General features: G+C 37.2%; 1 protein-coding gene across 2 annotated transcripts in view; it reads right to left on the bottom strand.

Annotated features, from left to right (window-relative positions):
- The window catches only part of rbbp5 (retinoblastoma binding protein 5), a 37,674-nt gene that overhangs the window by 5,110 nt on the left and 6,963 nt on the right, over window positions 1-25,601 (bottom strand). Inside the window, exons 3-13 of one of the 2 annotated variants that reach the window (XM_028797066.2) lie at window positions 24,564-24,736; window positions 23,339-23,479; window positions 22,875-23,037; window positions 19,041-19,150; window positions 18,816-18,935; window positions 17,770-17,923; window positions 15,038-15,109; window positions 5,821-5,938; window positions 5,656-5,725; window positions 2,252-2,493; window positions 1,915-2,163 (exon numbers count right to left, since the gene is read on the bottom strand). In XM_028797066.2, coding sequence (XP_028652899.1) covers window positions 1,915-2,163; window positions 2,252-2,493; window positions 5,656-5,725; window positions 5,821-5,938; window positions 15,038-15,109; window positions 17,770-17,923; window positions 18,816-18,935; window positions 19,041-19,150; window positions 22,875-23,037; window positions 23,339-23,479; window positions 24,564-24,736 — 1,612 coding nt within the window. The remainder of the gene's footprint in view (window positions 1-1,914; window positions 2,164-2,251; window positions 2,494-5,655; window positions 5,726-5,820; window positions 5,939-15,037; window positions 15,110-17,769; window positions 17,924-18,815; window positions 18,936-19,040; window positions 19,151-22,874; window positions 23,038-23,338; window positions 23,480-24,563; window positions 24,737-25,601) is intronic. The other variant, XM_028797067.2, reaches the window with a different exon arrangement.

Below are 25,601 nucleotides of genomic sequence, written 5' to 3'. Positions count from 1 at the left end.
AGACAGGACCAGGCACAGGAAGTGAAACGGAGATCAGGAGGTCATCCTTTTTTGGGAGGCCATCAATTACAAGAGGCGAGTGGCAACAGCTATACAGTACAAGAGGGAGCCCTTCAACATGTGAGAACTTGGAGAAGCACAAGGATAATGGAAAAGGGAAAGAATGGTGGGCAGGAAGAGGAGTGTGTAGATCTTCAAGGATAACAGAAAACATATATCCCGGATGACATCTTTTGGTCTTTGGAATTAGAGAAAAGTGTGCAATGAAACTTCTGTGTCAACTTCAACTGATGAACTCATTTTTGAAGGGGATCACATTTACAGCAGTCTATTCCAAAGAAGTACATTTTATATTATATTATATATATATATATATATATATATATATATATATATATATATATATATATATACACATACATACACACACACACACACACACACACACATTAGCACAAACAAATGGATCTTACTACTTGGTGAAATAACGGAACAGCAAAAAGAGAGGATTTAAACTTTAAGTTGGAGACACTTAAATCGTCTAATTCGTGTTGCCATCAGGGAATAGTAGTGTTTCTTCCCAACAAAGAAGCGTATCCGCGAGAATTAAAAGATTTTTTGTTTCGTGAAAGTGAAATTCACATACGCGAACGGCAGAGATCTGAAGAGGCTGGCGCGTAGCACAGACCGGGGGGTTGGCAAGCGAAGCAAGCAGGGGCCGAACCCCCCTATATATACATATATAGTTGAATTATTTTAAACCTTCTATTCTTGTGAGTCATGACTAGTGCTGCATAGCAAGTCAAAATAGGTGGCAGTTTTGGATGGCAGGAGATTTTTGGAAATGTGCCAGGCGAGCATGAAACCTTTGTTGTTAGACAAGGGGAAAATAAAAAGAGGCAATAAGAATGAAAAAATATATATATGTTATAGAAATGGGATGCTTTAAAGCAAAACAGTATACAATTACAGGCAGACACTGCTACACAGGTGCATTTGAGAAGATGTGGAAAACTAGCAAACTCCACACCAACAGCAACAAGGTGTGGGATTTGAAACTAGGATACTAGATATGTGAGGGTGTGCACTATGGTACTGAAATCACGTGAAAATGATATGCTCCTTAAACATAAAAACATTCTTTAACAATAAAATACTCAGGATGTTTGTTTATTTCTATGTCAGGCTGCACATTTGCTTCAAATATCCTGAGAAGTGGCTGATATAATGAAGACAGAAATAAAAAAAGTTTCATTTAAAGGAAAGTACTATCTGAAACACTTGTTTAGATGGACTTATTTGGAAATTTGTATTCACCTATGACTCAAACGATTAGAAGCAGGAAAAGTCAAAGACCATACTTTATTGTCAAATTAAAACTGGTCCTTTTTCATGAAAGTTGTTGTGAATCAAACAATGGAGATCAGGAATGCTGTTTTCCGGGTGCTTTCTGATGTGACATATTCCATCTTTATAATGTTTCAAACCTGAATCAACGTAACCACAAAACAGATGATATGCTGTGTTCTCCATAGGGTTATTAAAAGGTGTCTCAGAAAAATCTTTGAGGTTCCTAATAAAATTTATAAGCATGATTTCAACCTAATGACGCAAGGCCTTATTTTACTTCTGACTGGCTTTAAAACGCAATATTCAGATTCTTAATAGCATTAAACTTGGAAGATTATGAGTGTTTGACTTCACGTCCAATAGTTTTATGGCAAATAGCAATGGCAAAGTTGTAAGCAGTTTGTATTCTATAAGTTCTCCTTTCATCTCCAACGCACTACATTCTCAACATACAGGATGAGACAATGGGCAAGGTGGGGGCTGGAAAGATAAGGGACAGGGTGCTGTCTAAAGCTCAGGTAAAAGGCAAGCCAGCAGCTAGGAAGCTTTTTCAGTGGTCCTTACCTGTTTCAAGAGGAACCAAATCTGCCTGCACTTTGCTCTTCGCACCTCCTCCTCCACCACCACCACCTCCTCCACCTCCTGCTCCGCCGCCTGCTGTGCCCGTTCCTTCCAAAGGCAACCCTCTGTCACCTTTGTAGATTTTGGCTTTAAAGGGAGAATCTTTCTCTTTACCTTTTGATCCCTTTGGTCGTCCAGCTTGCTTCTTCTTGGACTTGCTATCTCCCTTCACTCCCAGCAAAGGATGTACCTCTGTGAAGCCAACATGTAAGCACATTAATAATCTAAAAATTCCAATAGAAAGCGACAAGTCATTTTTCTGACTGTTGCTACAGCTTACCATCGCTGGGCACCCCCTGCAGTTCAATGGTGGTTGTGCGTGCTTTCTTTTTGGGGGGCACTCCCTCAGAGGATGGTTGCCTCTGCTTCTTTTCACCTCCTGTACCAACCGGAGAATCATCAGGTGGTACATTCTGACCAGTAGTATCTGGGGGAGGCCCAAATGGATTTTCCTCTGGATCTTCAACTTCTGGAGCAATTGGCAAATACAGCAAGGCTTTGTAGTCTTCTAGTTCTTCATCACTGTATTAAAAAAACAAAACACTCTGGTAAAGGGTCTTCTTTAGAGACTGACTATTAATGTATGGATAAGACAACAAGGTAAAACTGTTCCTAAAACAGGTTTGACATACTCCGGAAGAAGTTATATTGAAATATAAATATGATATACCTAAAAATCCTATGTTATAAATAAATATTGAACACTTACCTGTAAATCTACATTTTATATATATATATATATATATATATATATATATATATATATATATATATAAATAAATAAATAAATAAAAGTACAAAAGTTGGTTCACTCACTCCCTCATCAGCAAAAACACTGTTTTCTGTTCACACAAAAAGATGAAATTTGGCAGGTTTGAACATCTAGGTCAGTAGATATCCACTAAGAAAAAATATTTCAATATATTAATATTTAGGGGTAACCTCACCCTCCCCACAATAGAAAAACTCGATACCCAAATTCTCAAAAATGCTTTGATCGATTTGATTGAAATTTGGTGTCCTTATTGAAAAAAGAAAAGTCAATCCGCAACAACACACCCTGTCCTTTTCTTGGCCTAGCACTGTAAGGGTGCAAAGACATGTGGCTTCTTGGAGTATGCAAAGGAAGTCTCCCAAAGAAGCAATACACGGAGCAATAGGAGAGTATACGGAGAACAGCAGGGAGGGATAGAGAAATACAGCAGGAAGTGATTCCCTTGCATCAGTTTAAACTTTACTGCAGTTTAAACCTCAATCTTCCTTTTTTCTACATCCCCACCCCCCAAAATCATTCAAAAGGAAACTCAGCTGTATTGCTTATCATTACATATTGTAATGTTGTAAATCTATGACACAAGATTCAGGCAGCAGGATGGTGGCAGCATGACGCACTTGGCAAAGCATGCACTTCACTTACACCACACTTGGCCTTAAATCTGCAATGAATTGATCACACTACTTTTCTTAAATCAATGTATGCAGCATTTTTGAAAAAGCCAACACACCTACATATCGTTCTTAAGTTTGCAATACCAATCCAAAAAAAAAAAAAAAAACAGGACTTGATGCAGCCAAGCTATGACAGAACAGATTGAATTATTAAGTGATGGAGATGCTGTTTTTCAGAATGTGATAGAAAGAAAGCAGGTCAGTGCTTCTGAGTTAGTAAAAGTAATTTATAACTTTTGTTTTTTGTTGGTAGACATTTATTGAAACCCAGTGTACAGTATAATGAGGCAGAAGAACTAATTTTAGGTTTTGATGCAAATGCACAGTCCAGATTTTTAGCAGATTTTAGCTTTGAATGAATCAACTTGAAATCACTTTTATCCAGTAGTACTATTGGTTATGTTCCGCAATACGGAATTCTGCTGCAATCTCTTCCACACAACATTTTTTTTTATGGGAAAGCTATAGTGATAAAATTATATTACATATACACACATATACACATTATATAATATACACACACACACACATATGTGTGTATGTGTGTGTATATATATATATATATATATATATATATATATATATATATATATATATATATATATATATATATATATATATATATATATATATATATATATATATATGAGTTGGCAAGGTAGGATCCTGTATGTGTCAAACTTGCAACAAAAGAAATTTCTCAGTCCAATAAACTGTTTTAAACATTTAGTGAAAATTTAAAAAGGAACAAATCATGAAAATTCAGAAAAAAGTTGTTACACACTCAGTATAAAACGCAAAAAGGGAAAAAAATTTTGCTTCTACAAATTTAGCTTTTTCTTGTTGAACTGAGCCTATAGCAAACTTACATATGCTTTACCTAATTCATTCAATACATTCTCTATGTATGGCACTGTCACAGTTTTGAAACGGTTTGCCCTCCATGCCTTACCAACTGCAAGGCAGATCATAAACTGGGACTAATCTGTAGTCAGAGGGTCAAGAAATAATTAGAATATTGCATTTTGATTTAGCTTGTGGGGGTTATAAGAGAATTTTCCATAGACTATGCATTAACATATAGGCAAACATTTCAGCATAATTCAGAAAATAATCTAATAATTTAATATAACCTAAATAACTAACAATTGGCTCTTGCATAAACTGTCATTCCCATACACTAGGCCAGCGTTTCTCAGCCTTTAAGTATTTGCGACCAGAGTTTTCATAACAGTTTTAATCGCGCCCCCCCTAACTTTTTTTTGAAACCCTAATAAAATTTATTCCTATATTTTTTCTGCTGATACACCGCTACAAGTTTAAAATTTTCCTACTAATAGCGAAATTATGCCACATATGGCAACATTCGCGCCCCCTTTTTTGTTACTTCGCACCTGCCTAGGAGGGTGCCCCCTACAGTTTGAGAACCGCTACACTGGGCCAATTTCAATTTGTGTATTGCTTTTGATCTAAACCCTCCAAAACTTTGTAATAGTATTAAGATTAGAGATCAAAGTGTTACATTCAAACTGATTGAAGATACCATTTTAATAGGATGTGGTACAGGGTGAAAATACCTTTATAATCAAAATCCCCATTATTCAACTTATTGCGTGCATGAAGTAAAAAGAATACACTTTCCTGTGAAATTTGTTTTCCAATAACCATCAACAAAAGCCAAGGTCAATCAAAAGGTAAAGCAAGAATTAATCTGCGTCACAGATATTTTACTCGAGGGCAATTATATAAGCTCCATTGAACTAATTAATAAAATACAGAAAAGTACTCAGTTAATTATAGTAATTTTCATACATCTGATTGACTGATGGCACTGTAAATGAGGCCCATTGTTCTAGAAAATTTCCCAGGTGAAGCTGGATAACACAGCTAGTTAATAATATAGGCATCAATTTATTTAACCTGATTAAACATTACTATATCTGATATTCAATTTATTACAGCTAGATAATGAAAAATATGTTCAAGTAAGCAAGGCAGAAGTTTCAAGGTCAGACAGTTTATTGGTGATGGATTAATGTTGATTAGAACATGCAAGTAAGAATTTCACTGTATTCTGTGTATATGTGACATTAATCACTTTATAAACCTATAAACTTTAAATTATATTGTAGTTTTCAAAAGACAAAGAAATAGAATAAACGTGACATGCAAGCAAAGTATACTTGCAATGTGATATCTAATTGACTGCAAATGCAATCCCAGTAATTGCCATACCTACTGCAAAAGGCAACAATAGGGTCTACTGAAGTCACATCCACCTCCTCATCTTCTGCAGCATCTGCACCTGGTGATATTTAAAAATCATGCTGTTTTAGTATGTACTTTTTTTACAAATGAATTTCCAGTAAAGGTCTCTACAGTAAAGTAACATTCATTTACCAGTTTGTTCAGGCTCACTCTTATCCTCATCTTCAATATCAAATTCAGATTCACGCTCTTCATACTCCACATTCTCATCCAGCTCCTTAAAGTCTGGTGCAAACGCACTCCAGTTTTCCTGTGAAATACAAATTATGTGTACACTGACTTGTCCTTTCAGGTTGGCTTTCAATTACTCAACTTCCCATTCCCCCCACTAAAGTTAAGCTTTTTAACTGAGCCAGAAGAATCAGGCATTGGTAGTCTACAGAGGCGCTGAATGTTTTCTGCTTTGTTTTGATTTAAAACTCATAATGACATCAAATGACTATGTGTTTTTTTTGCCCCAGCTTTTGCTTTTCTCTCAGACATGGGACAAGGTAATATTAAACTGCCCTTAAAAGATTTAGGCCCACAACATTGATTTTAATCTGGAACGTGAATGAGTATAGAAAATCATCACTCTCTTTCCAAATTTGTGCATTGGCTGAAATACAAAAATGTTAATGTTCTTGAGTGCAGTTAGCAGACTCCCATCCTTATATCCATTGCAACTTCTTAAAGTAGGGAGTGCAACAGTAAGGGTGTGCGATATTGGCAAAAAATGATATCTCACTCATTATCTTAGAAAAGGAGTGGAAGGCAGCAATGCATAGAATTCACTTGACCTCCATATGCACAAAGCATACAATTATTCAACTTAAAAATTATATATCTAGCACATCTGTGTCATTTAAAATTGTCCAAAATGTTTCCAGAGCAAGATCCAACCTGCAAATGTTGCAATCAAGTTCCGACCTCATTGGGCTATATGTTTTGGGCCTGTACTCAACATTATTTTGGGCCAAAATCTTTAAATGCCTTTCAGACAACCTTGGTGTCACAATCCCTCCTAATCCACTAACACCTATGTTTGGTGTACTTCTAGAAGGGCTTAAAGTGGAGAAGGACAAACAAATTGTAATTGCCTTTACTACACTATTGGCACATAGGATTCTTCCAGTTGAGCAAGATAAGTCTAACTCCACTATTTTAAGTCAGTGGGTAACTGATGTTATATCTGAAATTGGAAAAAAATCAAATTCTCACTTTGAGGATCTGTACAAATTTTTTTAAAACCTGGCAGAATCTAAACAATAACATTTTAGAATAAGCATTTAAATTGAGGAAGCAGATTCTCTCCCCTCTTTTTCATTCTTTCAATTTTTATTAATTTATTAATTTATCTATTTATTTATTTTTACTAGTTTAAAGTTTTACTCTGTTGGCCTAGCTCTTTCTCATGGGTGGGGGTTGATTTGTTTCAAACCTAGTTTTATTAAACTTGACTTGCTTGTATGGAATGTCATTCGATTTTAAAAAAATCAATAAAATGTTAAAAAAAATCGGAATATTTTCTGGGACTTTGACAATAAAAATAATTAGACAATATTTTGCATTCTTTAAAATGTATTTTTAAAAGTCTTATTGATCTAGCTTGGTCTTGTTAATAAGATATTAATTTTAGCTTACAAATGAGATTAATGGCAACAACAGTTTAGAAAAACATGTCTTATTTACTTAAAATCGAAGTAAAATAACAAAAAACATTAAAATCACTAGGCAAAGTATTACTGAGATCAAACAGTGCAAGTATGAGTAAACCATTTCAAATTGACCGACAGGGTTTACACAATACAAAATTGCACTAAGACCAACAAAACTGTTCTAATGAGAGCATTTTAAACAGTCACTTATCCTAATGTAAACAAGATATGAATCCAAAAGGAATGAAATACTAATCATAAATGAAGTACAGGTCATGAACATTACAGCCTGGATAAACAAATCGTTCTGCTGTAAGCAGAATTGTGAAGCATACAAGCAAGAACAAAAGTCTAACATATTGTACAGTAATCCCTCGCTACTTCACGGTTCACTTTTCGCGGATTCACGACTTCGCGGATTTTATATGTAAGCATATCTAAATATATAACGCGGATTTTTCGCTGCTTCGCGGGTTTCTGCGGACAATGGGTCTTTTTACATCTGGTACTTGCTTCCTAAGTTGGTATGCCCAGTTGATTTCATACAAGAGATGCTATTGGCGGATGGCTGAGAAGCTACCCAATCAGAACACGCAGTTAAGTTCCTGGGTGCTGCTGATTGGCTCAGCGACGGAGTGCTGCATTAACCAGGAAGTCTCATCTCACTCATTCAGCATTAATGTGCTACTGCTTCAGGGGCCGTGTCCAAGCGCCAACAGAAGATGCAAATGATTGCAGAAAAGTTAAAAGTTTTGGATATGTTGAAGGAAGGGAACAGCTACACTGCTGCAGGACACCATCACAGCATCAATGAGTCCACGATTCTTTTTATTTAAAAAGGAGGAAAAGCATACAAGATCTACGGCCGCTGTGTCCTTTAACCAGGGCGCAAAACGAGTTGCAAGTGGACGTGATAAGGCAGTAGTCTGGATGGAATCTGCTTTAGGAATCTTTGCAACAAGGTCGACGACGTCATGACCGCCTACAAGCTGCTACGTGTACTTCGCTATACAGTAAGTGTAAACTTATCTACTGATTTCATATTGCTTTGCAGTTGTCCCTGTTATTAATAGAGTAAAGGGTGGGATGTAAACAATACAGGGAGGGTTTAAAAACGTCCAAATACACGTTAAATAATTAAATAAATACGGTGTCCCTACTTCGCGGAAATTCAGTTATCGCGGTCGTCCTTAGAACCTATCTCCCGCGATAAGTGAGGGATTATTGTACTACAATGTAAAAATCCAAAGTTCTGTCAAATACTGCACAGGGGAAAAAAAAAACTATAGCATTTGCAAACAAGATCTGTCAAATATTGCTCAAGATACAAAAGAAAACAAACCTATAACATTTTTAAATAAATTACTAACTTCATGTTCTGTCCGATCTGAATTGACCTATATATCCAAATGGATGTATCTCAACCAACATACATATCTCAAAGGATAATGACTTGCAAGTAAAGGACAACAGCAACCGCTCTGGATATTTACTTGTCCTTTCTCACTTTAACACAACACACTGCTTACTTAAATAGTAATAATGATACATTTTATGTATATACAGTAGTTCCTTTCCCATGCTCAAGGTGCTTATTGCTATGTGCATCTAATGGCGCTTGCGTTTTTGGGGTGTGGTAGTTTATAATAATAATAATAATAAATTTTATTTATATTGCACTTTATATTTTAGCAATCCCAAAGTGCTACAGAGTAAAAATAGAATAATAAAATAAAAAAAAAAAACTTTAACAAAATGACTTTCTAAAAAGATGAGTTTTTAGGTTTCGCTTAAAGGCCTCAGTCGACTGTGGGGCTCTCAGGTAATCAGGGAGGGCATTCCACAGCCTCGGCGCCACCGATGAAAACGCCCTGTCACCCATGCTGCTGAGCTTAGTTCTGGGGACTTGAAGAGTGTTAGTGAGTACAGAGCGGAGGGAACGTAAGGAGTTATGGGGGGGTAAGGAGTTCCTGTAGATAAAGAGGGGCATGTCCATAAATGCACTGATGGGTAAGAAGGGAGACCTTGTACTCTATTCTGAATGAAACAGGGAGCCAGTGAAGGGTTTTCAGGATTGGGGTGATGTGATCATACTTTCGCACCCTCATCAGGATCCTGGCAGCGCTGTTCTGAATATACTGGAGTCTCTGGATACTCTTGACAGGAATCCCAATGAGGAGTGCATTACAGTAATCCAGCCTGGAAGAGACAAAGGCATGGACGAGCTTCTCTGCATCTGCCAGGGTGAGTAATGGGCGGAGTTTGGTGATGTTCTTGAGATGGTAAAAAGATGACTTACAGAGATATTTGATGTGGGTGTCAAAAGTAAGTTGGGAGTCCATTCTAACACCCAAATTAGTAACAGATGTGGAAAGAGGAATATTTTGGCCAGAGAAAGTAATACTGGTGATGGTAGAAGAGCGAAGATGATGTGATGTACCAACTAAGATGGCTTCTGTTTTGGATCTGTTCAACTGAAGAAAATTGAGCCTCATCCAAGCCTCTATCTCCTCCAGGCAGGTAGACAATGTAGATGTTGGCAGAGGAGCAGTAGAGGAGGTGGGAGTAGTCCTGAGGTAAAGCTGAGTGTCATCGGCATAGCAATGGAACGATAAACCATGTCTGCCAATGACAGTTCCAAGGGGGAGCATGTAGATAGTAAAAAGGATAGGGCCCAGCACAGAGCCCTGTGGAACACCACAGGCGACGTTGTGGGTGTGGGACTTTGCGCTGCCAAGGGCGACATGCTCAGTTCTGCCAGTCAGGTATGATGTAAACCAATTATAATTACCTATAAATAATAGTAAGTCCATGTTTTTTCCCTTTGTTTTCGTGCAAAGAAGTACAAGTACATTAGAAAATCTTCATATTTAACGAAATGTTTTACAAAACATATCAACATATCAAAACATATAAACAACCTCAGATTTCTTAAAACAAGTGTTTGCACAAATACAAACAAAACTTTAAGTCAGAGGTATTTGGAACTGAAAAATATAGTACTGCACCTTAAAATTTATGGCATTACATGAACAATAGGATTCCACCAAACCAAACTCTTTTGTAGTGAAGCTGTTAACTTACATTAAATTTAACATTTTTTAACTATTTCTACAGCAAGAATTCATTTTCACAGAACTGAATTCTTTAAGTGCAATCGGTGTCTGAAGCAATATTGTAAAGGAGTTAGTCACATCTAGACTACTTTGTTTTTGCTCCTGAAACTTGGCATCTTTTGGTCTGCACAAGTGCATCAATATCAGGTGTCATGTCCTGACTAGTAGCCTCAGAATGTCATCTAAGTGCTTGTTTGTGAGCCTTGAGCGCAATTTTGTTTTATTGATGTTCATTACTGAGAAAACTTGTTCACAAAGGTAGGTTGTCCCAAAAATGCACAAAATTTTTGCAGCCAGGGCTGTTAATTTGGGGTACCCTGGCAAGAGATATTGATAAAATGTGTCCAAGCCCACTGAGGCAAACTTGCCCTTCAAATCTGCATCACATTGCAAATCAATTATCTCTAGTTGGATGTCGACAGGGACATCAGAAGCTTTGACTGTGAAGGGTGAGCGAAAAACTGCAAATTCTTTCTCGAGTTCACCAAAGATCTGAAACCGTTTCTCAAACTCACACAGCAATCCTGCAATCTTGTCTTTATACCGTTTCATGTCAGCATTAATGCCTGCTGCACATACCTCTCTTAGGCAAGGGAAATGTGCAGGGTCACCACTTGACAGCTGTGTCTCCCACAAAGTCAGCTTCAACTTGAATGCACATATGCTGTCATAAAACTGTGTGACAACTTTTTTGCGGCCTTGCAACATTTTGTTCAGAATATTCAAGTGCTCTGTAATATCCACCAGAAATGCAAGGTCCTGCAGCCATTCCTGATATTGTAATTCCATCACTGGATTTCCTTTTTTCTCCATGAACTGTCCGATTTCCTCGCGTAGATCAAAGAAACGCCTCAGCACAGCACCTCTGCTTAACCACCTTACTTCAGTGTAGTATGGCAGGGTATTAGTAACGTGATTGTCACTGAGAAGGCAGTCAAACTGACGATGATTCAGGCCTCTGGCTCGGATGAAATTAACAGTTCGGACAACCACCTCCATGACATGATCCATTTTTAACGACTTGCAACACAATGCCTCCTGGTGCAAAATACAGTGAAACGTCCAGAAACCATCTCCTCCATTAGCGGCTTGTACTTTCTCTCTGAATTTTGTCACAACACCTGCTTTTCTTCCGATCATTGATGGTGCGCCATCTGTAGCCAGGCTGACGGCGCGGGACCAGTCCACCCCGACTCTGTCCAGCGCGCCAACCACAGAGCCGAAAATGTCCTCAGCTGTTGTGGTGTCACTCATAGGCACCAACTCAAGGAACTCCTCAGTGACGGTCAATGTGTCATCAACTCCACGAATAAATATGGCCAGTTGAGCAACGTCTGTAATGTCAGTGCTCTCATCAATTGCAACAGAAAATGCAAGAAATGACTTGACCTTGTGTTTCAACTGCCTGTCTAAATCAGCTGATAGTTCCGATATCCTCTCTGCCATAGTGTTTCTCGTCAGACTAATGTTGGCAAATGCTTGTCGCTTCTCAGGACACACGAGTTCTGCAGCCTTCATCATGCATCTTTTAACGAACTCACCGTCGGAATACGGCTTTGATGCTAATGCTATTTCGTTAGCAATTACATAGGTGGCTTTTACTGCTGCTTCACTGACCTCTCGGCTCCGAGTGAAAATTGACTGCTGTTTTCTCAGACCCACCAGCAATTCATTTATCTTCTCTCTCCTCAGTCGTCCTTGCAAGATGTCGTATTTTCCACCATGATGAGTCTCATAGTGGCGCCGAATATTATATTCCTTGAGCACCGACACTTGTTGATTACACACCAAGCACACAGGTTTCCCATTTATCTCTGTGAATAAATAGGAAGTGGTCCATTTCTCTTGGAAAACCCTACACTCGGTATCCACTTTTCTCCTTTTTGACAAAGACATTTTGGCTAATGAGGGTGTCAAGGTGAGTAGAAAATAATGTAGCCTACAGAGTGACAGAGTTGTTGCTTCTTTTACTGTAATTAAAACAGTGCACCCCTCCCCTTTGACTAACACAGTGCGCCCCTCTCATCTGACTAACACCCTAGCGGATGATTTAGGAATTGCATTTTATTACGAATTTCGAGTTAGTGTCTTTTATTAATTTTTTTACTTTCAAAATTCATCCAGTGGGCCGGATTGAACCCCCTAGTGGGCCGGTTTTGGCCCGCGGGCCGTACGTTTGACACCCCTGGTCTATTGTGTCAAAAGCAGCTGTCAGGTCAAGGAGGATAAGTAGTGAAGGTGAACCAGTATCTGCCGTCATCAGAAGATCATTGGTGACCCTGACCAGGGCTGTTTCAGTGCTATGGCCAGGGCGAAAACCAGACTGAAACTTTTCAAACAGATTGTTCAGTTTGAGATGATCGTGAAGTTGTGCTGCAACTATTTTTTCCAGGACTTTGGAGAGAAATGGAAGATTGGAGATGGGCCTATAATTGGAGAGAACTTCAGGATCCAAGGTGGATTTTTTCAGTAGAGGTCTGATGACAGCAGTTTTTAGTGCAGAAGGAATATGGCCAGCCAGGAGGGACTGATTTATTATCCTGGTGATAAGTGGAGAGATGGCAGAAATGTTGGCCCTCAGCAAGGGTGAGGGGAAAGGGTCCAGGGAACTAGTAGACGGTTTCATTTTCCTGATGACATCCTCCACCTCTTCCCGTGTGGCAACAGAGAAAGAGCAAAGAGGATGGTCGGTCTCAGACAATGAGTCAACAGTTGGGAAGGGCAAGATATCCTTCAGTTGTTTGTGAAGCAATAATATTGTGGTCATTTTGTATTTTAAAACATGGATCGGCATTCAGAAACAACTGTGCAGCTCTAGTTTTCCTTACCATTCCTGATCTGGATTTCTCTTAAATAGAAAGCTTCCAATAAGAAATAACAGAAATTATCATTAGATGACCTGTACTATCTAAATGTACCAGTTCAGCAGAAGACCTTTCAAATATCTCGATTGCAGTCTCATTTTTTTCTTTCTTCCGATTTTAAGAGACACATCACATAGAGAATCGCATCCACACACCCCTCTTTCTTTGTCTTTCTCCCCATGAAACATAGTTTATCATTGACAGAAAGCTGCATGGTGATTTCTGTTATTTCTTATTGGCAGACTTTTATTTAAGAGCAGTCCAGATCAGGAAGGTGTAAAGGATGGACCATCTTTGTGTGGAGAAAACTAGAGCTGTGCGGTTTCTTATGCATGCCGATTAGTGATCAGGGATATTGAATGATCGGAATATTTCTCCTTCTCAAATAACTGGTGTTTTGTGTCGAGGGGGGCATTTTAACAATAAACTGAAGTTAACAAAAATCGGCTCATGTATCCATTGTATGCTATGCTCAAAAAGTATTCTTACAAGTAACATTTTTTTCCTAATCAATATGTGAAGCCCATGGACTAAAGCTGACTTTCTCCAGAGACTGAATTCTCTTGTAATCTCAAGCTTTGCAAGCAAACAAAAGTAAATGCCCTGGGTATTTATTAGACCTTTCTCACACTAACACAGGAAATCCCAAGCTTAATTAGCAGTGTTTGTGTGTGTGTTTTAGGGGCAGTTTAATTATAAAAAGAATTAAACATTAGTAATTTGTGATGCAGGGATATTCTGACCATTCTGCATACCTGGTCACTGATCAGCATCCATGAGAAACCATGCAACCCCGGTGTTTCCCTCCATAAAGAGTATCGTCCTTTCAGCAAACAGGACTCTTGTTCTTCCTGGCATAGATCGTGCTCCAATGAAACACTCAACATTTGGTCAAAGTTAAACTAAACTAATGTTTCATGGGGTGAAAAAAGAAATGTGCAGCAGCTATGACAAATGCTTTCTAGTAACTCAGGTTTTTTAGAAGAATCTGTCATGGGAGGGACAGAAGGAGCTGGAGAGGCAGGCAGCAGGAGTCGGACGGGATGGAGAAGGGTCAGAAGGTGGGGGATCTGTGCAAATGTCTTAAATAATGAAAGAAAAAGAAAAGTGCTTTGGAATCAAGGACCCCAACCAAGATGGCTTGTGATAGAAAACGTGTCTGATAGGCATATGTTTCTTAAAGTAATAAAAATAATTCATTCGAAAGAATTATGTAATTCATCTGAATGGATGAATAAATCGTCTAAATATATTGCCCTCTTTTGAGCAACATCAGTCTTTTCAGAGCCAAACCACCACCACGCAATTAAATCTAATGACGTACATTGCGAGGCTGTTTTATCCCTGTGCAAGCCAAAGCGCTCGCTTTGTACACATGCAGTTATGTTACATGAGACACTGAATGCATGGGCTTTCAAGGCATGTTTTTGATTTCTTTTTGCAAAAAAAAAAAAATGACATACTTAATAATTTCAGCTCACACATTGATAAAATATCAATTAAGATACTGTATTATCGTAGATTATTACAACATTTACCATAGAGTTTGTCAGTGAGTGAACAATTCTGTAAGGAGGAATGGGCAAATATTCCTTCCATTAGGATAGCAAAGTGTATTCTATTTTTTCCCCATACATTTTGCTTTCAATTTTAAAAACACTGAATAGTACAATTTGTCAAAAAAAAATGTGAAAAAGGTTTCGGCTGAGTATACACCAGACCAGATACTCACCACCTGGTTTTGGGCCCAAATAGATACAACACCACTGGAAATGGATGCAATGATTGGCCTAACAGGATGCCACTGTCAAAGAAGAAAAATCAAAGCCTAAATCATACAGGAACAGAAATAAGTCAAGTGAAGCAGGTATAATTAAAACATCTCCTCAATGAATCAAAAAACACAACAGACACAGACATGAACATACATTAAGACTCAATATTCTGCAAATTTATGAAAATCAAAAAGGGATATCATAACATATGAAACTTTTTTATCCTGTCATTTTTATAGCTTCAACCTTGTTCAATTCATTCATGCAACCAGAGAAAATTCCCAGGATGAGCCTTACAAGAATTTAATTGGGTTTTCATGTTCAAACATACCAGAGAAACCCATCAGTTTCTTGTGTGGATAGAACTCACACACTAAGCACTCAGTGGGACAGAGATTCTGAAAGATACGCAAAAACTTAAGTTACTCTGAACTGGACAGTTGTGTGCTTTGTTTTCTTTTTTATTTTCTCTAAAAGAAACTATCAGAAAGAATCAAAAAAGTAGACAACTTACACTGTAATACATGCAAATGTGAACAGATGAACATAACTGATCACTTCCCCACATAGTCTCCCAACAGATCAATACCCTTCTTGTATCGTTCCACAAACTTCATCATTCCTTAGGAGAAGCATCTTTTTAGTTGCTCCCAAATCCTGGTGTGCACCAGTTCCTTAACCTCATCAGTAGAGGCGAACCATCAGAGCCTCTTTAAGTGGACCAAAGATGCAATAGTCACATGGTGCTAGATCAGGGCTGTAAGGGGGATGTAGCAGTGCTACCATGGAGTAAAAATTTAATTTCCCATTAGTCCTTGCAGTGGCTCTGATTGGATGCATGCCAAGGGTGCAGAGGCTACTGGGAACAAGAAGGCCAGTGCAAGTTTTAAAAGGACGCCGGTTATACAGAGAGGGGAGGCTGTGTTGTGTTTGGAGTTAACCGTCTGTTTTGTCTTCCCATTCCTTGCCTTTGGATTATTATTCTTATCCTGGATTATCTCCTGTGCGTGTGTATGGACTGTCTGGTGTCTGCCTGATGTGTAAGGACTGGATTATTCGTTGACCCTCGGAGAAGGAGCGCTCCCAATCCCATTACTCTTCATCATCAGGATATACAAGTAGGACTGTTCTTTACATTTACTTACAGCGAGCTGATCTCTGGATTATTCAATCTCCATCATTTCACTACATTGGTTGCCGTTTGCCTTGGGCTTCGATATGGACTTCATCGTGTTGAGTTTTTGTTAGTTGTTTCTTGTTTCTGAGTTCATGTTTACTGTGTATTCACTGGAAAGTAAACTGGGGTGGGATCATTTTAGTTTGTGTAGTTAGATTTCATTTACTGTTGTTTAATACATTCTTCAGTTTCTGTTTTATTGTTGTTTGCTTCTTTGACTCTGTGAGGGAGTGTATGTGAGTCGGGCCAAATCTAGGTATGTTCCTCACCAAAACAAAATAAATCACCATCAACAGGCGGTGTGAAACTTAGCTGGGTCTTTTTCAGACCGCTACAGATATGTGGAAGACGTTCAAACAATTGCAGCCGCTGCATGGGGATGTGCACTATAATGGAGCGGCAAGACTTGACAGCATTTCTCTTTTCTTTTGCTGTGAAATTCAGGTTTACGTTTCTCTCTTAAGCATAGCACAAAACGTTGCACTGGTTATCGATTGTCTGTGTTCCTGAAAATGTGCCAGAATAGAACCCTTTATGTCCCAAAAGAAACTCATCATGATTTTCTTGGTGGAGGGCTGTCATTTGAATTTCTTCTTTGCCGTAGACGTTTCCACAGCATGCAGTCTTTTGGTTTCCAGTTCTTTGTGATAGACATATGTCTAATCTCTGGTGACAATCTACTCCAAAACACTTTGATCTTCTTCATAATATTTCAGGAATTGGGTTGCAACCTTCACATGCTGTTGCTAGTGCTGATTAGTAAGCTGTTTGGGTACCCATCTTGCACAAACTTTACAATACCCCACATTATCGTGTACTATGGCATGTGCAGGTCCAGTGGGCATCTAAATGTGCAGCAACAGCAGACAACACAGTCCGTTTGTCTTTTCTGATGAAGGTATTTGCCATATTGATATGGCCAATGTTGATGATCAATGAGATTGAGCTTCACTGGTTACACTTGTTCTTCCTGCTCTAAACCTTTTAACTCATTCATACATTTTTTGTTGAGTCATGCTGTATTTACTTCAATATTGAGGAAACATCCCTTGGTGAATTTCAGCAGATTAAACTCCATCCGCCCAAAGAAATCTTATTATGGTGCGTTGTTAAACAATGGTGCAGTTTCTCACCGGGGCATCCAAGTTCACACACTTTGTGTGTCCATCGCAAACATGTTGTGTTGCTTCAGCTTCTATCTGTTGCAAATACCACAGAATTTTCAACTTGCCTTCACTTTTTGATTTACCCTTGTATATTATGTCTTGTTTATTATATTTATATAAAAATGATTGCGCATAAAGTACTTGAAAGAGGAAAAAGTAGTGCAGTAATTAGCACTGATGACTCACAACTTTAGACCTTCCTGGTTTTGATTTAGCTTGGCACTTTAAAGGTATATTTACTGGGCTAAACTGTATGTATCAAAGGGGATAAAGAAAAAATGCTAACTAGTTCAATGTCTCAGATCATCAACACTTTTAACCATCCATCTTATTTTATTTTACTTACAGCTACATCTAGTAGTAGCTCTCCCCGGGTGCCATGAAGAATCTTGACAAGGTTGCCAATGCTCTTCTCCCAAATATAGAGGGCATGCTGTCTTGCTGAACCAGCTACAATGTACTCCCCGTCACCTGAAAAGCAGCATTTTTTCCACGGAGTTCTTAAAAAAAAATATATACAACTGTTGTAAGAACAAAGACCCATCTTGAAGTGGGAGCATCAGTATTTATCCAATAAAATGTGGTGTGAGATTCATGACAGAAAAAGTAGGATTCAAAATAATGAAATAATACCCAAGCATTTTTCAGTAAGGCAAAGAAAGAACAGAACAAGAGTATGGATCTCAAGAGAATATTCAGCTTAGCACAGTGTGTTGTGTCACCAATATTTGCAAAATGCATTAAGACCTGAAGATCTTGAAACAAATACATACTACAATATTTGTGCCACTTTCCAACAAAACCAAGAACCAGAAAGATCTTTACTGCAACCAAGAATACTAAAGGAGTTGTTACATGCATATTAATTACATCTAATATAAGCTAAGTTTAGTTGTGCACTTACTCCCATGTACAAATATAAAAGAAATTACTGTGGCAATAAATTTGTCATTTCTTTTAACTTGAAAATACTTTCTTTACATCATTTACACCATTCTATCAATTTCGTCCAGCTTATTTGGCACTCTTTTATACACTCTCTTGTTATATGGATCATATTTTTTAAATCACACCTCAAACTGCTTATAGATTATCCACAATTCAGTGCACTTAATGCATTAAGCATTGCACAAAACAGCAACAATCCAAAAATGTGTTTAACTGCAGTGGCCATAGCAACAATGCAGCAATTAAAATCTTGTTATCTGCAAGATTCCAGAGATCAAAACCAGTAGGTGATAACAATATGAATATTTCCCTGCATAAAATGATAGAGGTTATAGAAAAAAGGGAAAGGTATATGTTAATTGTGTAAAGGTAAATCAGTCCCACACACAGTAACAAAAGAAGCTCATTCAATATATCACCAACAACCACAGGATTTGTTCTTACCGGTTGACCAAGTCCTGTAGCTTCTGCATGGGCTCTGGCTCTCCATCTCTACCACATGTCAAGATCTCACGGCCATCATACACGCGGATGATTCGGTCAGCTGTATTGATCAGGAAACAGCTTTGGAGTATTTGTTAAGAAGAAAAAAAATGAGTAACTGAAATAGTTAATTTAACTTCTTATGGATAAAGAGTAGTTATTCTAATAGCACATTTTTGAACTCACCTCCCCTTACGTGCAAATTCAATGGACTTAATTGCTGTAGTATTACTGGTGCCTGTGGTGACACGGAAGGAAGCCACTAAATCCTGAGAGTCTGTTTTTAAAACTAATATCTAAAACATACAAAAAAAATAAAGTTATAATGTGACTACAGTCTTGCAAACCAATCTCTTAAGTATACAGTCAAAAAAAAAAATTCATTGACATTTAAAAAAAAAAAAGGGTGGGGTTTTCAAAACCTACATACAGGCCAAAACAGAAAAACATAATTAATGGTCAGGGCCTCCTTATTAGTACTTTCTAAGGTTAAATTTCTGCAACACTTTACCCAGAAAGAAAATACAACACATATTGATCCCATAACTGACAAAAAACTTCAGTTAACTACACAAGTACAGTACTACAATAAAGCCTAATGTTTTATAGCTACAGTTCACACAGGTAACAAATCTACAGTAGCCCTAAGACAAGAAAAACACAGACAGATATCACTAAAGCATTATTATGAATAAATAAAAAAAGCACAAAAACTTGCACTTCTGGTTTATTTGATATCAATCACACAAAATACAATACACAAAAGTCAGACTCGATAAAATAGTTCAAATTAAGTTTGGACTTTTCCTTGTAATGACAATTCATTAAATTTGGTCCTTTACAGATTGCCAATTGATTCAAAGGTAAGTTTTCCGGTAAACTATGACACTTCTGTTCATTCTAATTTTAATCAAATACAAAATGACTAACCTTTAACATCAGTGATACTGATGGTTCCTTCCTCTTAGTCATTCATTTGTTTCAATTTACTGCTGGTTGTATTGTGATTATTTGTATTTTATTTCTATTTATTTTAATTACATTTATTGTATGTTTTAATGTAAAGCACTTTGGCTACAGCCTTATTGATGTCGTTTTAAATGTGCTCTATAAAAAAACTAACAGTGACATATACTTAGCTGGCATCAATGCATTGCTTATAATCACATTATTAAAGACAAAAAAATCCTATAAATACCTATTATATATATATATATATATATATATATATATATATATATATATATATATATATATATATATATATAGACCTATAAATACCTGGGAGTGCAGCTGGATGATAAATAAGACTAGACTGCCAATACTGATGCTCTGTGTAAGAAAGGACAGAGCCGGTTATACTTCCTTAGAAGGCTGGCATCCTTCAACATCTGCAATAAGATGCTGCAGATGTTCTATCAGACGGTTATGGCGAGCGCCCTCTTCTACGCGGTGGTGTGCTGGGGAGGCAGCATTAAGAAGAATGACGCCTCACGCCTGGACAAACTGGTGAGGAAGGCAGGCTCTATTGTTAGCATGGAGCTAGACAGTTTGACATCTGTGGCAGAGCGACGGGCGCTCAGCAGGCTCCTATCAATTATGGAGAATCCACTGCATCCACTAAACAGTGTCATCTCTAGACAGAAGAGCAGCTTCAGCGACAGACTGCTGTCACTGTCCTGCTCCACTGACAGACTGAGAAGTTGGTCCCCCCCCCCAAACTATGAGACTCTTCAATTCCACCCGGGGGGGGGTAAACGTTAACATTATATAATTGTTATTTTACCTGCATTATTATCAATCTTTAATTTAATATTGTTTTTTGTATCAGTAAGGTGCTGCTGGAATATGTGAATTTCCCCTTGGGATTAATAAAGTATCTATCTATCTATGCAGAGAACTTTACCCGATTAATTTTTCTCTGTATTGTTAAAAATGTATTTTTATGCTGTACTTAAAAAGTTTGTATAGTTTGTCTGTCAGCTCTTACTGGGATGAACTAATTTGGTTTATTTTTTTCCTCACCGGTAGCACACTACTAGCAGAGCAGAGAATTAACCAGTAACAAAACATATTAGGAATTAGCACAGGTTATTTAATCCAACACAGCATGTTGTTTTTGACTTTCTGAATGCTTTCGAAGTATCAGCTCCTCAAAAATCTATTGTAAGCCATATTCTCTGGTAACATGCTTTATGCATTCTCAGTTGTCTGTGTGAGCAAATAATTCCAAATGTGTGCACCTAATTAAGAAAAAATAGCTTCCATCTTTGCTCAAATGTTTTATGTTACAAATCTCACTTTAAAGTAACAGCAAGTATCCACATTAATAATCTTCATAAATTTAACAATATTATTATGCAACATCTTACATCTATGTTGGCTTAAAATGAAAACTATTGATTCTTCAGTTTGTCCTCATAGCGGATATCTTGGGTTCATAGAACTTCTCTAGATTTTCTCTTTCATTATTATGCACTGATCTAATAAAGTAATTAAACCTACATACAGTATGCCAGATGTGGCCTAACAGATGTACTCTACATATGGCGTGCAATTTCAAACTTACTTTTTAACTTTTGCTCTTATATAAATATCTAGGTGACTTTACAATTACTTTTACAATGATGCAGATAGTGCTAAACAGAAATTCAATTAAAGAAGATGACAATAATGAACTAACATAAATTTGAAAAAGTGCACATTTAAGTCCACAACTGAGGAAGAATTTATATTTTATTCAATACAGAAATCATCAAATGTATTGTTTAAAACACCACACTCTAAAATATGGAATATAATCTATTTACCATTCAAGATAAAAAAAAGGTTAAAGTATATTAGATGGATTTGGCACACCTATTCCTGTCCAAATTTGTATAGTTTAAATATTTAATTGTTACGACGTAAACCAACCCACTATCCTAGAACTACTGGGATCTGATAGATTAAAGTGAAGTCTGTAGCAACTTTGGGCCAGAAAGGTTTGTCAATCTCATATTGTTAGTATGTGCAATAAAAGCAGTTGTAACAGATTAAACTGGAAGGGTAGAGTGTAGCTATATGAAGTTCAGCACATGAGCAATGTACAAACAGCATCAAATGTATCTATACATTATACCAAATGTAACCATCTTATCATATATATAAAATTTTATTTACAACTCAAAAAACTTTATTTGGTCTGTACTAGTAAAATTACCCAGCCAAAGCATGTTTTCTGCTATGCATTTGTATGCAGCAACGAATGATATTCACAACTTAATTACACAAGAGCTACAACTTTGACTGCTACTAGAAATTGCATTTTCAGTACTTGTGATGCCCGGGTGCATACAGCACCCCCAAACCCGACCAACAGAGACAGGTAGGACACTAAATCTAGTCCACACAGCACAAAATTTATTTACAGTCAGGGGGCACTTTTCTCTGCTCCCCACAGCACAACACAGTGCACAAGGTAAGCACAGTCTTTTCACTGTCACCTTCAGTTCTCTCTACAGGCTTTGTCCTCTTCATCCAGATTCTGGCCGATGATTTCTGGTGACTGGCCCCTTTTTATAGGGCACCCGGAAAGGACTCCAGATGCCCAATGAGCTTCTTCCGGCAGCTGCCAAATAGTGCCCTGAAAACATCCTTGCACCCCCTGGAGGCAACCACTTGCTTCAACAGGATTGAACATTTATGCTCATGACCCGTTGCCCCACTGGAAACCAAGGGGGCTGCCCTCTGTCGGACTGGGGAAGAAACTGTCCTGGAAATACTCTCTCCCCAGGTCCTTCCATATTCAGGGCATCATGGCTGGGTGAGGAATGAATGGATTTTTTACACACATCAACATTCTTTAAACTTGGCTAAAACATGAAAGAGAATGCAGATCTGAAGAAAAGAAATCATGTAAGGAATAAAGCCATGCAACTTCCCTTTAACATTAAAAACTAATAAGTCATACATAATCAAATTGAAGCAAATATGTAAACAATCTTATACAGAGTAGATATTTATTTCTGTCTCACTCACCTTGCCCTTGGCATTGCCAGTGTAGATATACTCCCCTCGTCTGTCAAAAGATGCAACCACATTTAGATCTGAGTCATCATCCACAGGTAGAACTACATGCTTAGAGTCTGAAAGAGTCAGCAGAACGGGGGCCGATTTCATGGGACACACCAGTACTCTGTTTCTGTAAATAATGAAAACAAATATAGACCATAGGAGCAGGTTGGAAAGAACAACAATAATAAATTATTTTAATATCACAAAATTATTTTAACAAAACACACATTACATTTTTAGGTTATTTAAACTAATACAATGATTTGTGTTAACTGCTTTTGATTGCTTATCTTGCAAAACTAAAAGTGAGATGAATATGTTTTTTTTTTTGTTTGTTAACAGTTTGTTAACACCCTAGTTGTAGACAACTGTCACACCCAAAATCTGAAATGATCATAAATGCAGTACAATCTGCCAGTAATACTTACTGGTCTCGAGGGTGAAACTGCACTTTGAGAATAGGTGATGGAAAACGAAACCTCTGATCACAGTCTCCAGTCAGCACATCCCAGAGTGAGACAATGTTGTCTGTGGAAGCACTGACAAGTTTGTGCCCATCTCGACTCCAGCTAGCAAAAGAAATGAGAAAGAAATCTAGAGTCCTGTGTTGTTTCTTTATGCTATACAACAAAATGGAGTAAAATAAGTACTGAATATTTTTCATAAGAATAAATGCAGTTTTAAAACAAAATGTTAAGTTCACTGCATGCACATCCATAAAATTCTATATAAATTGTTATCCACAGTTATAGCTTTGAATATACTTGAATGCATTACTGCATTTAGGTCAAAGAGTTTAATTTTAGATTCATGGGGGAAAAAAAGAATTATTTTACCACATTGTTTCAAAGTCTCCCCCGCACTATATTAGAAACTCCAGAGTTGCTATTTATATGGCCTTATTTTCAGGACTTGATTCTGTCTACCTACTCACTCATTAAGGCTTTTTCTGTGAAGTACTGAAAAATTTGCAGTCTTCTGCGCATATTTTCCCATCTGAGCCATGCTTAGCCTGGGAAGACTACCGGCTCAGTGAAAAGTCTAAGATGCTCTTTCTTTTTTTATCACAATGATGGATGTGATTGTCTTCCTTGAAACTTTCAGTACCATATATTTTAGGTCTATGAATATCACTGAGATACATACCCGGCTTCAAAACCTAAGATATATTGCAAATTCATTAACCTAAAGAGCTAAATTTAGTTTGAAATATCACACAATTAAAATAACCTTGGATTCAATCCATTCAGAAATTAGTGATCTCACAACATAACAAAACACATGAGATCTAAATTTAGGGTGTCAGATTATCAGTGAGGCATATTTCAGATTTGGTTTTGAGTTTTTTTTTTCCTCATTAATAAAAATAACTTTTCTTCATACTTTGAAATGATAGCTTAATTTGTGTACATAACATAAAATACACATAAAATAAAAAAAATGGAAGGCATTTTGAGTTTACAATATAACAAAATGTAAAATGTTCAAGGACAAGTTCTTACAGTTTGGTATATCTAGCAACAAAATAATGCACAAAAGGAGTACAAAAAATGCATATGTTGCACACTAATCTCAAAGCGCAACAGGTACTAGAATTTGCCAGTTTAACTATCAAAGTTAAAAAATAAGGTGCAAATGCCAGCTAAATCTCACCATAGGGAGCAGACTGGGTGGATGTGAGCACTGATGATTTTGGCAATTCCTCTGGTTAAGAAATCCCAGATTACTATTCGACCATCATTGCAGCCAACAGCAAGCAATGTTCCCCAGCGATTGAAAGTGCATGTGAGGGCCATGCTGATACAGTCCAGGGTGCCATCAGCTTCCTGAAAAAATTGAAAGAGTAAGAGAAAACAATATATGTACAAGTTACTAAACACATCTGATACTAAAGGGCTTATTCTTTGAATAATTTGTGATCAAGTGTTTAAATAATGATCTGTTTTAAAATGTGGCTGAGCAAAGACAGACAGATTCATGCATACATGGGAATAGAAATATTAATATTTTTGTATCCATTGTTTGTTTCCATGCTACTATTTCAACAGTATGTTTGGTTACTCTGTTGTATTTATGCTGTATTCTACTTTTCTCAAACTTTTTAATTTCTGTATAGTGATCTATTTTATCTGTACTTACTAAGAATAAACTGAGCAGGTAACACACCCTGTCAGTACTATATTTTCTTTTAGTATGACACTTTCAAAGCTTCTTATGTGAGGCATGTTTCAAAAAGTTTCAATTCAGTCACAGAAAAAAAACTATCATTAACAATTGTAAAGATATGTACGGAAGCGTATTAGGGCCACAGTGAAGAAAAAAACAACTAAATGTCGAGAATAAAGTCAACATGTCGACTTTATTCGCGCCATTTATGTCGAGATTAAAGTTGACATTTCCATTTTAGTCTCGTAGTTTATTTTGTCCTTAAAGTAGAATGTCGTAAATTAAACTTCATCTTAAAATAAATATTTAATTTACTAGATTTTCTCAAACCCCGTCATAAGTTATGTAGCACATGAAATGCTTTGTGTTAAATGTTCCCCGACCCAGTCATTAATCTCTACGTGCTTCTTAAACGGACTTCCTCTTGCATCGAGGCGGCGCCGGCAGCGATCGCCGCACAGAATACATTCACTTCATGATATTCCTACTCTCTGAACATTTAGAATGCTAAGATAAATACTTGAT

Source organism: Erpetoichthys calabaricus, chromosome 3 (genome assembly GCF_900747795.2).
Source record: "Erpetoichthys calabaricus chromosome 3, fErpCal1.3, whole genome shotgun sequence".
NCBI lineage: Eukaryota > Metazoa > Chordata > Cladistia > Polypteriformes > Polypteridae > Erpetoichthys > Erpetoichthys calabaricus.
The sequence above is the reverse complement of the archived record's forward strand: the minus strand, read 5'-3'. Positions and strand labels throughout refer to the sequence as shown.